General features: G+C 44.3%; 1 protein-coding gene across 1 annotated transcript; it reads right to left on the reverse strand.

The window, feature by feature from the left end:
• Positions 1 to 6,193: 6,193 nt before the first annotated feature.
• LOC125520526 (metal transporter Nramp3) lies at positions 6,194 to 11,838 on the reverse strand. Its single transcript, XM_048685480.2, has 14 exons — positions 11,704 to 11,838; positions 10,526 to 10,694; positions 10,163 to 10,241; positions 10,030 to 10,070; positions 9,789 to 9,867; positions 9,592 to 9,696; positions 9,278 to 9,387; positions 8,835 to 9,016; positions 8,679 to 8,748; positions 8,255 to 8,428; positions 7,662 to 7,766; positions 7,110 to 7,241; positions 6,888 to 6,983; positions 6,194 to 6,790 (listed from the first exon to the last, which is right to left on the reverse strand). Exons 2-14 carry the CDS (start codon positions 10,655 to 10,657, stop codon positions 6,449 to 6,451), a joined length of 1,647 nt encoding a protein of 548 aa, XP_048541437.1. The 5' UTR covers positions 10,658 to 10,694; positions 11,704 to 11,838; the 3' UTR covers positions 6,194 to 6,448.
• Between the last annotated feature and the right edge of the window lie 5,075 nt (positions 11,839 to 16,913).

Raw genomic sequence — 16,913 nt, forward strand, 5'->3', positions numbered from 1 at the left:
AAGAAGTGAGTGGGAGGAAGGTAGAACTTGACGAGGTAACTGTACCTGCTCCCTTATTGGAAAGTAGTACATCACAGAAAACTGTTTCAGTGACACCTACACCAGTTAGTGAGGAAGCTAATGATGATGATCATGAAACTTTAGATCAAGATACTGCTGAACCTCGTAGATCAACCAGAGTGACATCCGCACCAGAGTGGTACGGTAATCCTGTTCTGGAAGTCATGCTACTAGATCATGATGAACCTACGAACTATGAAGAAGCGATGGTGAGCCCAGATTCCGCAAAATGGCTTGAAGCCATGAAATCTGAGATGGGATCCATGTATGAGAACAAAGTATGGACTTTGGTTGACTTGCCCGATGATCGGCAGTTAATTGAGAATAAATGGATCTTCAAGAAGAAGACTGACGCTGATGGTAATATTACTGTCTACAAAGCTCGACTTGTCGCAAAAGGTTTCCGGCAAGTTTAAGGGATTGACTGCGATGAGACCTTCTCACCCGTAGCGATGCTTAAGTCTGTCCGAATCATGTTAGCAATTGCCGCATTTTATAATTATGAAATTTGGCAGATGGATGTCAAAACTGCATTCCTGAATGGATTTCTGGAGGAAGAGTTGTATATGATGCAACCAGAAGGTTTTGTCGATCCAAAGGGAGCTAACAAAGTGTGCAAACTCCAGCGATCCATTTATGGACTGGTGCAAGCCTCTCGGAGTTGGAATAAACGTTTTGATAGTGTGATCAAAGCATTTGGTTTTATACAGACTTTTGGAGAAGTCTGTATTTACAAGAAAGTGAGTGGGAGCTCTGTAGCATTTCTGATATTATATGTAGATGACATATTACTAATTGAAAATGATATAGAATTTCTGGATAGCATAAAGGGATACTTGAATAAGAGTTTTTCAATGAAAGACCTCGGTGAAGCTGCTTACATATTAGGCATTAAGATCTATAGAGATAGATCAAGACGCTTAATTGGACTTTCACAAAGCACATACCTTGACAAGGTTTTGAAGAAGTTCAAAATGGATCAAGCAAAGAAAGGGTTCTTGCCTGTGTTACAAGGTGTGAAGTTGAGTAAGACTCAATGCCCGACCACTGCAGAAGATAGAGAGAATATGAAAGATGTTCCCTATGCTTCAGCCATAGGCTCTATCATGTATGCAATGCTGTGTACCAGACCTGATGTGTGTCTTGCTATAAGTCTAGCAGGGAGGTACCAAAGTAATCCAGGAGTGGATCACTGGACAGCGGTCAAGAACATCCCGAAGTACCTAAAAAGGACAAAGGATATGTTTCTCGTGTATGGAGGTGACAAAGAGCTCATTGTAAACGGTTACATTGATGCAAGCTTTGACACTGATCTGGACAATTCTAAATCGCAAACCGGATACGTGTTTACATTAAACGGTGGAGCTGTCAGTTGGTGCAGTTCTAAACAAAGCATTGTGGCGGGATCTACATGTGAAGCGGAGTACATAGCTGCTTCGGAAGCAGCAAATGAAGGAGTCTGGATGAAGGAGTTCATATCCGATTTAGGTGTCATACCTAGTGCATCGGGTCCAATGAAAATCTTTTGTGACAATACTGATGCAATTGCCTTGGCAAAGGAATCCAGATTTCACAAGAGAACCAAGCACATCAAGAGACGCTTCAATTCCATCCGGGATCTAGTCCAGGTGGGAGACATAGAGATTTGCAAGATACATACGGATCTGAATGTCGCAGAGCCGTTGACTAAGCCTCTTCCACGAGCAAAACATGATCAGCACCAAGGCTCCATGGGTGTGAGAATCATTACTGTGTAATCTAGATTATTGACTCTAATGCAAGTGGGAGACTGAAGGAAATATGCCCTAGAGGCAATAATAAAGTTATTATTTATTTCCTTATATATCATGATAAATGTTTATTGTTCATGCTAGAATTGTATTAATCGGAAACATAATACATGTGTGAATACATAGACAAACAAAGTGTCACTAGTATGCCTCTACTTGACTAGCTCGTTAATCAAAGATGGTTATGTTTCCTAACCATGAACAATGAGTTGTTATTTGATTAACGGGATCACATCATTAAGTGAATGATCTGATTGACATGACCCATTCCATTAGCTTAGCACCCGATCGTTTAGTATGTTGCTATTGCTTTCTTCATGACTTATACATGTTCCTATAACTATGAGATTATGCAACTCCCGTTTACCGGAGGGACACTTTGGGTGCTACCAAACGTCACAACGTAACTGGGTGATTATAAAGGAGTACTACAGGTGTCTCCAAAGGTACATGTTGGGTTGGCGTATTTCGAGATTAGGTTTTGTCACTCCGATTGTCGGAGAGGTATCTTTGGGCCCTCTCGGTAATGCACATCACATAAGCCTTGCAAGCATTACAACTAATATGTTAGTTGTGAGATGATGTATTACGGAACGAGTAAAGAGACTTGCCGGTAACGAGATTGAACTAGGTATTGGATACCGACGATCGAATCTCGGGCAAGTAACATACCGATGACAAAGGGAACAACGTATGTTGTTATGCGGTCTGACCGATAAAGATCTTCGTAGAATATGTAGGAGCCAATATGGGCATCCAGGTCCCGCTATTGGTTATTGACCGGAGATTTGTCTCAGTCATGTCTACATTGTTCTCGAACCGTAGGGTCCGCACGCTTAACGTTACGATGACAGTTATTATGAGTTTATGCATTTTGATGTACCGAAGTTAGTTCGGAGTCCCGGATATGATCACGGACATGACGAGGAGTCTCGAAATGGTCGAGACATAAAGATTGATATATTGGATGACTATATTCGGACACCGGAAGGGTTCCGGGGTAGTTTCGGATAAAACCGGAGCACCGGGGGGTTACCGGAACCCTCCGGGAGGTTAATGGGCCTCATGGGCCTAATGTGGAGAAGAGGAAGGGGCTGCCAGGGCAGGCCGCGCGCCCCCTCTCCCCCTAGTCCGAATTGGACAAGGAGGGAGGGGCGGCACCCCCCCTTTCCTTCTCTCCCTCCACCTCTCCTAGTTGGACAAGAAACGGGGGGGGGGGGAGTCCTACTCCCGGTAGGAGTAGGACTCCTCCTGCGCCCTCCTCTAGGCCGGCCGCACCCCCCCCTTGGATCCTTTATATACGGGGGCAGGGGGGAACCCTAGGACACACAAGTTGATCCTCGTGATCGTTCCTTAGCCGTGTGCGGTGCCCCCTGCCACCATATTCGACCTCGGTCATATCGTTGTAGTGCTTAGGCGAAGCCCTGCGTCGGTGGAACATCATCATCGTCACCACGCCGTTGTGCTGACGGAACTCATCCCCGAAGCTTTGCTGGATCGGAGCCCGGGGAGCGTCATCGAGCTGTACGTGTGCTAAGAACTCGGAGGTGCCGGAGTAACGGTGCTTGGATCGGTCGGATCGGGAAGAAGACGTACGACTACTTCCTCTACGTTGTGTCAACGCTTCCGTTGCAATCTACAAGGGTACGTAGATCATACTCTCCCTCTCGTTGCTATGCATCACCATGATCTTGCGTGTGCGTAGGAAAATTTTGAAATTACTACGTTCCCCAACAGTGAGCGCGTGTCGGGCGGCGCGAGGCTGCTCGCTCCCGTGAAGCGATGGGCCTGCATGACTGCGTGGGCGCTGGCGTGGTTGGGCCTGCGCGCGGATCTGGCGCGTTGAGGAGGACGTCCCGGAGGCTCCGCATGGCTGTGACGGGGGAGGCTGCGGATCCGGGCTCAGGTGCGCGGGATCTGGTGCTGGAAGGAGAGGGACGGCACACGAGGGTTGCGGCGGGCGTGGCCACGCAAGGAGATGTTGCGGGCGCGTCGAGGGTGCGAGGGGGCAGCCAAGTGTCGGGTGGCCTGGATCTGCCAGGTCGTCCATCGCTGGCGGCCCTAGAGGGGCACTGCTGGTGGTGACCGGCTACCGCTTGTTGGAGCAAGGAGGCTCTGGCCGCGGTCGGATACGGGATGCAGGACTCGATTTGGTCTCTGCAGGCCTGTCGTTGGGGAGGCTAGCTGGTGGCCCTGCACAGCAATGGCGTGCTCACTGTGTGGGGGTGCACGGTCCAATGGAGGTACGGGTCGACCTCGGCCTACTGCGCGGGAGAGTGGCTGCTCCGGGTGAAAGCCTGGCCGGTGCTGACCGGCCGGCGACGACGGCGCCCGTGGGCGTCGCTATCCTCCTTGGAGGCGTCGTCGGGGATCTCCAAGCCACTACTCTCGGATCAAGTCCTTCGGGTGAAAACCCAGATCCTGCTGCAGGGTCGGGCGGTGGCGTCGTCTTCAACGTCGTTCCCCTCTTTAGGGCGCTGTCTTGAAGACTTTGATCCCTTTGGTGCTTCCTACGACTGGATGTGCACGGTGACTTCTGTGGCAACGATGACGGCAGTGAGCAATGTTGAAGGCGTGGCCTTGGTCATGGTAGTCGGCTCTTCTTCTCCGACGTGTCCGTGGGAGTGCCTCGACTGCCTATTCCTGTGAAGTCGAAGCCGCGGTAGAGGGCCGGTGGTATACGATGACGCGTGACAGGTGGTTTGTTCGGTGATCCTCCGTGACGCCAACCTTGCCTAGTTTCCTTTGTAGTTCATCGTTCGTGTCAGAGCTGCGTTGTCTAGATTGGATTGTATGGAGTATTGTGCTGCAGCTATTAGGGCTGTTGTTTTTTCTTTTTCTTTTGATCTTTGAATCTTTTGATTCTAGGACCTTCATCACCTTGTTGTTTTTTATTACTTCCTGCTATTATCAATGAATGCCAGCGATGCTGGATCTTTCAAAAAAATGCTTTCCAAAAAGCGCCGCAGATGTATGTCTTTGCATTGTGCTTCTCTATAAAAGAAGCCGTAACTTCGACCATGAGCACTCGGAGCTGCCATGAAAAGATACACACGGCTATTCAAAGTTTCTCTAAGAAGCAGAGCACCACATCATGATTTTTTTTTGAGATAAAAAAAAGCGCATTAAAAACACAAGCAAAAAAGGGCTGTAAAAAGCTAAATAGTATTAAACAATTATCATTAATTCTTCAAAACCTTCAACCATCATACTTTGAAAGCTCTCTTCTCCTATCTGATCTACGACAAAATCCCTTAGGTTGATGACAGCTAGAGCATTGATTTGACATTTCAAGATTTTGGTACGTTGAGAAACAACTGAAGAAAACACATGGTTATAATGCCATCATGTAAGACACACAAAAACTAAAAAAAATCAATCATACTGGAAACACACAAAAAAAACTAACTTACAATATTCCCCTCCTAAACCCTGTCTAGATTTTTGTCCACCTTTTCTCATCCAAGCTTATTTGACAAGTAAAGTGTCTGTAAGGACTTTGTCCAGGAATAGAAGGCCCACGTTAAGGCTTTTGTCCACAAGGCCGTTTTTTTCCTTTTTGAGAGAGAGAGGGGGGGGGGTGACAAACAAGCAAACAACCAGACCTGGGAGATCAAACCCATTACGCGTCGCGTAAGGAGCGACCGATGGCATTGTCCACGTCCGCAAGCTACAAGACAAGGGAGGTTTTTTTTAGAGAAAGACAAGGGAGTTGAGTCCATGTTGGCAAGGCTCATTTGCTTCGTCGCAAAGAAAGGCGAAACCTAAGTCGTCCCCTCCACCCGATGCCTCTGTTTGTCTCGCTTCTCTCTTTCTCTCTCTCGCCTTCGGCGGCGGTGCCCTCCTTCCCTCCCTCCCTCCCCGACGACGGTGCTCTTTGATGTTGTCGATCCCCTTTCGTCTATCTCCCTCTTCCCCGATTTAGATCGACGAAGCCGGGCATGTCCAGTCCACCCCTTTCTCGACCAGCCCTGGTGTCGGCGCCCAGCGACCATGTCAACAGGAGGAAGGAACCTATCGGTGTAAGGAAGGGGCCACAAAGTAGATAACGTCATGTTAGATGTGAGGTATTATTTTACATCTAGATATGACATAATCGGATCCTTTCTGTTAGCTTGGATAAACCGTGTCGCGAGCTGCATCTTATAGTAAAAGATGAACAGTTTGTCTAATTCACATCTAGATGTTTTTTAAGGATGTCACATCTAACCTCCCACAAGTATATAATGCATCAACAAGAAACAAAAAAAACTAGGACAAAAAAAATAGACCACAAACAGAGTGAAAATCAGTTTAGATATGACATAACTATGTCACATCTAGATGTGTCCTAGACAGACCCAAAGATGAAATTCGTTCTTTCTTTTTTCTTTCTAGATAATAGAGACCCACTTGTCTACAATCGATAGTACCATCGAAAATTATTAGCAACTATACCAACTATCCATTTCCGTAAGAACGATTTTACTTCGGCCACTATAAAATCACTTCGATTGTCTACATCAATACCGGATGACACCTAACTCTTCACTTATGCAGCTACTGCATCATCACCATGATCAGAAACATATCTAGTTTCCTCACTGCGGCTACTTCGGCTAGTCCAAATCAGACGCAGGGCGCTGATGAGGAAGCTGCATGCTGGAGATATCCTCTCGCGGAAGATGACCCAGAGAACCTTCTCCCTCGGTGTGGCCTGCGTCCCCAAGCTTCGCGTCACTCTCGAGCAATGGCAAGGTACACTTCCTGTTCTTCCTGAAGACGAGGTAGAGGATCGCGGCGATGTATATCAGCATGCCGAGGAACCCAAATATACCGGAGAACACTTGGGAGACGGTGGATAGTCCACTGTGAAGAAGCAGCCTGACGAAGCTCGTTATCAGGAAGTAGATGTTGATGACCATGATGAAGGAGCCGATCGCCCATGTGAGCACGGAGATCTGCATCGGAATGGAAATTGGACGCGCTATTATATGAGTATAATTGGATTGCTGCAGCATCATTGTGTATATCCAAATTATGCGATGAACGACTTACGAATCTTGAATTTGTGTGTGGCCCCATCTTTGTTTTGCTGCTGGTGAATTTAAGGAGTGGTACTAGAGCAAAAGGAAGTTCAAATGACAGAATCATCTGCATACAGCAGTAGGGGATTAGTTAGAAGTAGACTTAGGAAATGAACAGTGTGACTGCATGTGCAGTGCACCGAAGCAAAGATCATCAGCAATGTGATGTTAAGAACAGAGTTGCAGTGATTACCGAAGCAATGATAATCAACTTCCCAGCTGCTGAGGAACCGCCAATTAGTGACACAATCAGACTAGGCACAATTGCCAGGGACCTAGTTAGAAGGTTCCGTAACCAGGGCGTCATCCGAAGATCCAGAAACCCCTGGAGTAAGAAAAGAGTAAAGGTCAACCACTACTAGATGACAGTTCATATATTTTGCCCAAAGCTTACTACCATCTCTACACATTTTATCCACAATCTAGTTTAGCTTGATTAAGCCTGCAATCAATGGTAGATACACCATGTTTTCGAACTTTCCTGCTCATTTTATTCACAATTTATTTAAACAAGAAAAGATGGAACATCAATACGAGAATACATTCAAAACATAATTTTGTTATTCTAATAATTACTTTCAACATCAAACCTACATAAAGCTAAATATGATACTAAATGTCGTTAACAATCGCACAACATGGTCGGAGCCTTCATGAATTAGAACAAGATATGGTGTGCCAATAAGCTTTGCAGATTGCAACATATGGCTAACAATGAAGAATAGTAATAGAAGTGATACAAAACCTGCATGACATATTGTCCTGCATAAGTTCCTGTAATCGTAGAACTCTGGCCAGATGCCAATAAGGCAATAGCGAACACCTTTGAGCTCCAATTTCCGAGGACATTCTACAACAATAGGCAAAAGGCGATATGGGATCAGAATGTATACTGCAATATGGAATGTCTATTTGGGAGCCCTTAATGCATGAGTACTACTTCAACAAAAAATTAGTAAAAGCCAAATCCTCAAAGTAAGAGATAACTTTTTTCATCAGAAAGTGTTTCATATTTATCAAAATAAGAAAAATACGGAGGTTTGCATAAGACCTTTGCAAACGCCCAGCTTAGCACATGACGTATACAGCAACGTCTTTCAACAAATGTCCAGCTGATTAGCAGAGAACTTCTGCCGAAACCATAGTACTCCATCCGCCTTGATTAACTTGTCACAGAAATGGATAAAAATGGATGTATCTATAACTAAAATACATCTAGATACATCCATTTCCGTGACAAGTAATTCCAGACGGAGGGAGTATGTAGCACAAAATGAACAACATAGTCTACATCGCCAGCTAATAAAACAATACAAACACCACAAGTGTCTGACCAACCTTTAACAAGAATGAAGCTTTGTTAAGATCTAGATCATTGCAATTCATCCGGTCTTCAGGGTTCAAATTATCTGCACTGCAAACTGCACCACTAACAGATATGATAGAGATGTTGATCAGAAATGCTACTGTGAGGGCAAATGCACTTTCAATCATATAGAATCTACAGGCCTCCTGCAAGAAAGTGGAAACATATGTATGTCAACTTCATGCTTGTACTTCTGAAATTAGTAACGCAGATATGCTCAGAAGTCGGAACACATAAATTGTTTAGTCTCAATTTAGTAGAGCACATCAGCAAGGGTAAACAAATTAGGTGTACACAATCAGGTATCAAATTAAGAGTATATTAACACAGATAGAAAAACTCAGTTATACATCAAATATCAGATAATATTCATTAGGTTAAGTTAAGATAGATTACTTTGATCCCATGAACTGATCGTGGTACTTTTCTTGACAGTACCAATGCTGAGTGGAGAAAAAGATTGTGCCTGCATTTTTTTATCAAAACATGAAAAAGGTCCGATGTTACAAATTATAGAAATATTTGAGGGAACATGGTGGATGTGAAGCTTACGGCATCACCATAGCACCAAGTAGTGAGATAGCAAGACCTGTAGCTCCATCTCCTTTAATTTCAGGAACAAAAAGGCCTCGCACAACTTCTGAAGAATTTGGTTTAGAATACCCAAGTTCAACTAAGAAGCAAGTTGCTATCAAGAATACCAAAAATGCTATCAGAAATTCCAGTTTACGGACCTGCACAAAGCAAATCAATATGCAACATGAGCAACAAGAGAGATATAGAGAGTGCTTGTGCTGGTGAACTAATACAATACTGATGATCTGCTAATGTATGCTAACTGCTAGAAAAGCACATTTAAATACTGGTTTGTTCTGTTATATAACAAATGAAAACAAACACATCGCCCCTTCCAAGAAAATAAATTACGTCTGGAATCAAAACTAAACCTCATAGAAAAATACTTGCTGGTGAAGATAAACAGGACATGTTCTTACCCCATATTGTTGCAGGAACAGGAGCATCAGAGTGCTGAGCCCAGTTATGAGAACACCACACCATATCGGAATTTTGAAGAGCATGTTCAAAGCAAAAGCGGTTCCAATTACTGAAACGAATAAGCAACCACCAAAGCTGGTTAGATATAATTACAACTTTAACTGACAGTTCCCCCATCACAAAATGCTATTTTAAATTTGGAGTTGCTTTATAGTACTATGACATCATCTGCAAATAAGACGAAAAGGCTGAACTACTGAATCCAGGTAGCTCTGTAGTTCAGTTAGAATGCAACGTTTGCACGTTTTAATACCTTCAGGAATGTCGCACGCAACTACAGCCAGTTCTGCAAGAATCCATAAGATGAAATTTGTGACCTTGGGATATTCATCCCTGCAGTGCTCAGCAAGATGCTTCCCTGTCATGCAGCGGAAGTTTTAAAAAATATTAGCAACATACGCTCAACGAAACAAGGATTAGTGCTAGTGCTGCATGTCTCGTAATACTGACCAGTCACAACCCCAAGGCTGGCTGCAAGTGATTGAATTACAAGTGCAGCACATGACGCGATAAGTATGATCCAAAGAAGCTGCCAAGAAAACGAGACGGTCATGCTTAATGGTAGATATAATCATCAGATAGCTGAATGGCAGATGAAGGAAGTACAGTCCATAGAGTTCCCAACTTTAAAGGAAAGATAGGATGGACAGTACCCAAAAATATGCTAGAGACAAAGGAAAAAAGGACACACCTCATATTTGTATTGTGCTCCAGCCTGTAGGTCGGTCTCAACTGCAATATGGACAAAATTTATTTTCATGAGCTGAAAGCGATAGCGAATGAATAGACGGAACAAAATGAACACCAAATCCAGCTAATCTTACAATTGCCAGGATCGATATACGCGATAGAGACGAGAAAGCCGGGCCCTATGTATGAAAATAAGTTCTTCCAGCTATTTTTCTGCAACAGCACAAATCAACCAGTAGTTGGTTAGTTTTCCTCATCTGTATCAACTGTCCAGAAATAAATTCAGCAAACAAACTGATTTGGCACATAAGGTCAAGAAACTGCAAATTCTTTACACGTCGACAGTACATCAGATGCACATGAAAGAACAATCTTGTAGGAGGAAAGAGTGGGCCTAAGCCTAACTGATAACCCTTGAAATTAGCTGCATGCCATGGTGATATATTTTCTTTCTTTCTTCAAAACCAATCAAGAACTTTCAAGCAAATGTAGCATACCTCGGGGATGACAATCTGATCAACATCTATGCTGTCAATGAGAGGAGTCCCCGGTCCATTCGAGAGATTGTTGTTCTGCCCGACACTAGTCATGAACTGCGGCTGCGATGAGCCTTGCCTCGGGCCACTCATACTCACTCTCTCCCGATGACACCCTGAAGCCGATGAGCTGCAAGCACAACACAAGGCGCAGTTATTTGTAGGTACGCTTTGCAATGGCGCTATCTCGCCCGCTTATAAGTACATAAAGAATATGCCTAGTGGAGGCGTAAGAAATCTTCCCGGCGGTAGGATTGCACTTGTAAGGACCATAGCCACTAACACGAGAAGATAAGGTAAACGAACATCAAGACCCGGAAACAGTGGACACCAAAAAGATACACCACAGAGTCACAGTGTGTGTGTACACAAAAGTGGCAATTTCAACCAATCTTGATCTGGCAATTGGGACGACGCTCTGAGGCCTGAGGCAAAGACATCTGCTTTTCAGACGGGGATATATATTCGTCCGCGCAAATTGGACGGCCGGGAGGTAAAGGGGGTTGAATGTGTGATTACCAACGCAGCATCGGGAATATAGAAACAATAAACAGTACCTAATAGTATCTTTTAGCAGTGGCTAATATTGAATTGCAAGCTTCAACGGCGACGTAGTAGCGCCAGCTTTATCCCATACGGAAGCTAAGCAATTGGAACGGGATCCTACGGGCATGTGGTGCAAGAGGGAGGTAAAATAATACTATATGGAAAGGGGTTTAGTGGAGCTTAATGGCGGCCGGGAGTGGCATGAGGTCATCAATCTCAGACGCCACGAACGAAAAGATGGCACTGAACCGTGAGGGTTAAGGAATCCGGGCAGTGATGGAGGATCCTCCTCATCGTAGATGAGAATGGTAAGAATTAACTAGGGAAAAGGATTGAGATCAAGAGCGGGGCTTGTGCGTGCATGCCGCATGCCTGCATCTCACTCCGAGATTCATTCCTAGAGAAATCCTTCCGCCTCCGTGGGAAAAAACTCCCGTCTTGCGGCGATCACGCCGATGGGATTACACGGAGCGAAACGAAAAAACAGAGTCCCGCGAGATGGGCGGCGGCGGAAGCGTGCCCGGGTCTGGGCGGCGCGAATTGCATGGCCTGGAGGACGGAGAGAGAGAGGAGAGGGCCCGTGCCGGGCGTACCTGACTGACTTCGGGCGGTTGGGCGGCGGCGGCGGCGGGGCGGGAGGAGGGAGAGAAGGGCGGAGACGTCGCCGCCTCTTCTTACTTAAGTCTTCTCCTGCTCTGCTGCGGCCTCGCGTCTCCTGGCAGACAGAACAGGAGTCGCCGAGTGGAGTCCCGTGGTCCAGCACAGTCCTCCAAGGAAAGGAAGTACTACGTCTGGTCTGACACACGAGCGGAGCCCGGGCGCCACGTCGCTCGCGGCCTGGCAGCCGTCGGGCCGGGGGAGCGCGGGACCGCGTCCGTCCGATCACGCCGCTCTGCTTCTTTTTTTTTCTCTTTGAGCTGCACGCCGCTCTGTTGGTGACGCTGCGAGCGAAGCCGTCTCCGTCCGTGTGCTTCCGGTGGCTCGGAAGAATGGAAGGTCACCGACCTCTCTGCTTTCGCCCTCGCTCTCGTGGGCGTGGACCGGCCGCTGCAGCGGATACGGGCGGCGTTCCAAGAGAAAGCGAAACACCTGGCACCGCACGACCCAGAAAAGCGACTCGTGGTTTGCCGCCCACCGCGTCGGTCTCGGTGTTGATGGCTGTACTTTTTTTTCCGAGGCATGTCTTTTTGTTTTCAAAGGATCGGATCAATTATAAAAATTTCACCGAAAGTATAAAGCATCTTAAACATAACAAAAATTATGTTTAGATTTTTTAGGCCGCTGAACGGTTACTATTGCCGTCGGAACGAGCCGCTGTCACCGCTCTATCGGACCCGGATTAACCTTATCGATGACAGTCAGAAAGTCCTCATGCACGTGCCCTAAGAACCCGTGCCCTGGAGTCACAGTTGTTGCCGTTAAACTCTTGCACAGATCTAAAGCACGTGACACCAAATCTCAGCACATAACCGCGAACCCTAACCTCACCACCCTAAGAAGACGACAAGAACCTACCGTCGACTACAACCAGACGGACGAGCTCAAGAAGTACCGGCGCCCGGAAGACAAACTCGAAAAAGAAGCGTCGCCATCCACCCGATCCCGCGTATGCGAGGACAAAAAATAAAACCTAACCTAAGTTACTAACCAAAGTGGAAGCACTAGGATTTCCCTCCCACCACGGCCGCTGAAGCGGCAGGTAGAGGGGGGGGGGGAGCGAATCCACGGGCTAACCGATGAGGCCCGGAGGGGATAATTTGGCATAGCCGCTTAGGTTGGGGGGAGGGAAGAGAATTACGAGGTTTGCACCTTATTTTCTAGGAGCTCATCCGAGAGAAATTTTAAAGTTAAGCATGCTCGGCTTGGAGCAATTTAAGTATGGATAACAGGCTCAGAAGTTGTTTCCAGGTGCGTACGAGTAAAGAAAATGTGCATATGAAAGACTAATGTTGGTTTGTAGGACCAGCCTAGACCCCGGGCACAAAGTCCTAGAACCGATGGGTTTGGCCGACGTGTTACAATTTTCAAATCTGTGATTTTATTCCAAATTCAGGAATGTTTCAAAATTCACAAAATATTTTTTGAAAACATGAATATTTCAAATTCATAATTATTTTCTTTAACTTCATGATCTTTTTTGAATTTATGAACTTCTTCCAAATTTGTGAATGTGAACGTATTTTAAATCCACAAACATGTTTTGAATTCAAGATTTTTTACAGAAAACCAAGTGTCAACTTTTTCCTGAAAAACCTTAGGGTCAGTTATTTTGGGCTTCTAAAATAAGTTGTACCCTAGCTAGATTATTCTAGAAGCCCAATCAAAATTATGAGTCATCGGAAAGTTACTAAACTTCTTAAAAAAATTGGTTGGGCTAGTAGAATAAGTTGGGTAGAGGAAAGCTTATTCAGGTTTATTCTAGAAGCCATCGGAATAACCGAAATCACTAATTAAGGAGTACTCGTTGCAAAGAACACCCCACTTTCCCAGGTCGCGACAAGTGGCGCACATGCAGCACGCCACTTGTCGCAATCTGGGAGTTTTTCCTTTCTTCGTAGATCCGTTTATTCAAAATGTTTTATCTCTTAAACCGTGCATCCAAATCTCAAACCGTTTTCACCATTGGATTCCTCGCGTCGAGATCTTCAAAACTAGATCCATGTTGATAGGTTTTGACGAACTTTTTTTTCACGAAAAAAACCGAACGGAAAAAACCAGGAGAAAAAACTGAACCGGGAGCACGGTTTTTTCCCTTTCCGAAAGAGGCACGCCCGTGCCTCTCGCGAAATCACAACCGTGCCTCTCGTGAAAGCAAAACCGTGACTCTCGTGAAAGGAAAAAAAACAGAAAACGTGTTTTTTTTCGTTTCCGAGGTTGTGCCTCTCGCGAAAGCAAAACCGTGACTCTCGCGAAAGAAAAAAAACAGAAAACGCGTATTTTTTTCCTATCCTAGAGGCACGGCCGTGACTTTCGCGAAAGCACAACCGTGCCTCTCGCGGAAGCAAAACCGTAACTCTCACGAAAGAAAAAAAACAGAAAACACGTTTTGTTTTTCCCTTTCCTAGAGGTACGGTCGTGACTTTCACGAAAGCACAACCGTGCCTCTCGCGGAAGTAAAACCGTGACTCTCACGAAAGAAAAAAAAAATAGAAAACGCGTTTTGTTTTTCCCTTTTCCGAGAGGCACGGCCGTGACTCTCGCAAAAGCACAACCGTACCTCTCGCGGAAGCAAAACCGTGACTCTCACGAAAGAAAAAAAAATAGAAAACGTGTTTTTTTTTCATTTCCGAAAGGCATGGCCGTGACTCTCGCTAAAGCACAACTATGTCTCTCGCGGAAAAAAAATCATGACTTTCACGAAAGGAAAATAAAAGAAAATGTGTCTTTTTCGTGTAAAAAAATTTATTTTTCAAAAAAAAATTGATCGAAAAGCTAAGAAAGACCGGGGGAAAACCAAAACGTCAAAAACCGCCAAAAAACCCGTTTAAAAAGCCAAAAACACATGCGAAAAAATAAAAAAAATAAAATCCGAAGGAAACGTCCATAGCGCGACACGTGGCAAATGACTGAGAACGCGCCAAGTGACACTGATCGTTGCGAGGCTTCCGAAGGAGTGCTCGTTAACTAGTTGCTCACCGGAACAACTGGCCTTTAGCGGCAGCGAGAAGGCACTATATTGGTCGCAATTATACCTGGCCATGGGCAGCCCGGCCCGGTCGGCCCGACCCAACCCGGCCCGGTCCGACCTTGTCCATGGGCCGGGCTCGGGCCTAGGTTTTGAGCCCGAAGCCCGGGCCGGGCCGGGCCCGGGCCCGTCGATTTCACCATTTAAGGAAGAGGCCCGGCTCATGGTCCGAGGCCCGACGGGCTTTTAGTGTTATGGGTCGGGCTCGGGCCCGATTTTTAGGCCCGGCGGCCGGACCGGGCCGGGCTCGGGCTTGGGTTTTTTGCGTCGGGTTTTGGTTAGCCCGGCCTGGCCCGAGGAATGGCCATGTATAGTAGCAATCCTCGCGCGTGTGCGACAACAAAATCCTCATAAGCATGAGGCCGTGAGAGCTATGTCTTGTTTAAAGCGAGACAATAGTTGCTCTCGCCTGAAGGGATTTCGCTCTTGCATATGAATCGGCCCGGCTCATTTTATTCTCCTCGCTCACTCGCTCGGATTGATCGCTCCTGCACTGGTTTGGTTAGGTTTCGTTTCGTTTTTTATTTTTATTTTTCTTTTGTTTTTGTTACGGTTTCTGTGATTTTTTTTCTTTATTTTTACACTGTTTTACCGATTTTCTTTGATTCTTCATGGTTTTTGTTTAGTTTGTTTTTTCATCAATTTTCTTCATCTGTTTCTTGGTTTTCATTGAGTGTTTTTTTTCTTTGTTTGTTTCTTCGAACAAAATGTTTCTTTATTGCTTCCCTTTGGTTTTTCTTGTTCTTTGTTTACCTTTTTGCATTGAGTTTCTCCAATTTTCTTGTTTTCTTTTTTATTTTTGTTAATTTTTCGTGTTTTCCTCATGTACTTTGCCGGGTTTCTTCAGATTTCAGCTGTTCTTAGTTTCTGAGGTGTTTCTTCTGTTTATTTGGTTTTCACCGATTTTCTTCGGTTTTGTTTGTTTCTTTCTATTTTTCATTGGTTTTTATGTTTTCTCTTGGGTTTCACTATTTTTCCATACACATTTTGGGGGAATATCCAATACATTTTTCTAATACAAGTTTAACATTTTTCAAATACAAGATCACCATTTTTTTAATATGGGGTCAACATTTTTTTCTGAAAACAATTTAACATTTTTAAATACAACATTAACATTTTCTGAATAAATGGTCAAGAATTTTTTCTATACACATATAACATTTTTAAATGCTTGATTAATTTTTTCAGATACAAGATTGATTTTTTTAATACATAGTCAAAATAATTCTATACACATATAACATTATTCAAGTGCTTAATGAATAATTTTTAAATACAAGTTTAACATTTTTTAATACATGGTCAATATTTTTTCTATACATATTTTAAACATTTTTCAAAAGCTTGATTAAAAAATCAAAGACAAGATTAACATTTTTCAAATATATGGTCAACACTTTTTTTCTTTACACATTTTAACCATTTCAAATGCTGGATTAAAAAAATTTCAAATACAAGTTTGACTTTTTGAATACATTGTCAACATTTTTCTATACACATGGAACATTTTTCAAAAACTTGTTTACCATTTTGTGCAAATGCTTTATTAACATAATTATAAATACATGATCAACTATTCGCACACACATTGTATATGTTTTGTATATGTTTTTCTTATACATGAGAAATATTTTCTCTATACACATTTAATACTTTTCAAATGCTTGGGTAATGTTCTATTAAAAATTATGTTATTCAAAAAAATATTTATTAGAATATTTGATAGTAAAAAAATGAAAACGAACGAGGCTGTGGCTTCCTGCTCACGGGGCCGGCCTATTTGGCGCTCCCCTGACCCGAGGTTTCCCTACGTCTCGCTAAACAGAGACAAAGGGGCACCCGCATGAGGCGCCGATGAGGAGGTCTTAACGACGAGAGTTCCTATTTGGCCAACTACTATTCCGCGCCATAAACACCAGTTTTTAGTTGTGCATCCAAACTGGCGCACATCCCGATTGACCTTGGACTCGCCCCGTTTAACCTTTTCTCTCTTTTTTTCCTACTTTTTTTTTCTGTTTTTTTCCTACCGGCTTTACGAACCTTCTTGAAAGTCCAATCGGTTTTTTCTGGAGTGGTTTTTCCTTGGCTTTTCTCCTTCTTTTTTGTTTATTTTCC

This window comes from Triticum urartu, chromosome 7A (assembly GCF_056163025.1).
Source record: "Triticum urartu cultivar PI428250 chromosome 7A, HENAU_Tu73, whole genome shotgun sequence".
NCBI lineage: Eukaryota > Viridiplantae > Streptophyta > Magnoliopsida > Poales > Poaceae > Triticum > Triticum urartu.

Coding starts and splice junctions, on each gene's coding strand:
- LOC125520526 (XM_048685480.2), bottom strand. CDS start 10,657: ATGAGTGGCCCGAGGCAAGGCTCATCGCAGCCGCAGTTCATGACTAGT. Junction 10,242..10,525: donor ATCAGATTGTCATCCCCGAG/GTATGCTACATT, acceptor GTGCTGTTGCAG/AAAAATAGCTGGAAGAACTT. Junction 10,071..10,162: donor GTATATCGATCCTGGCAATT/GTAAGATTAGCT, acceptor TCCATATTGCAG/TTGAGACCGACCTACAGGCT.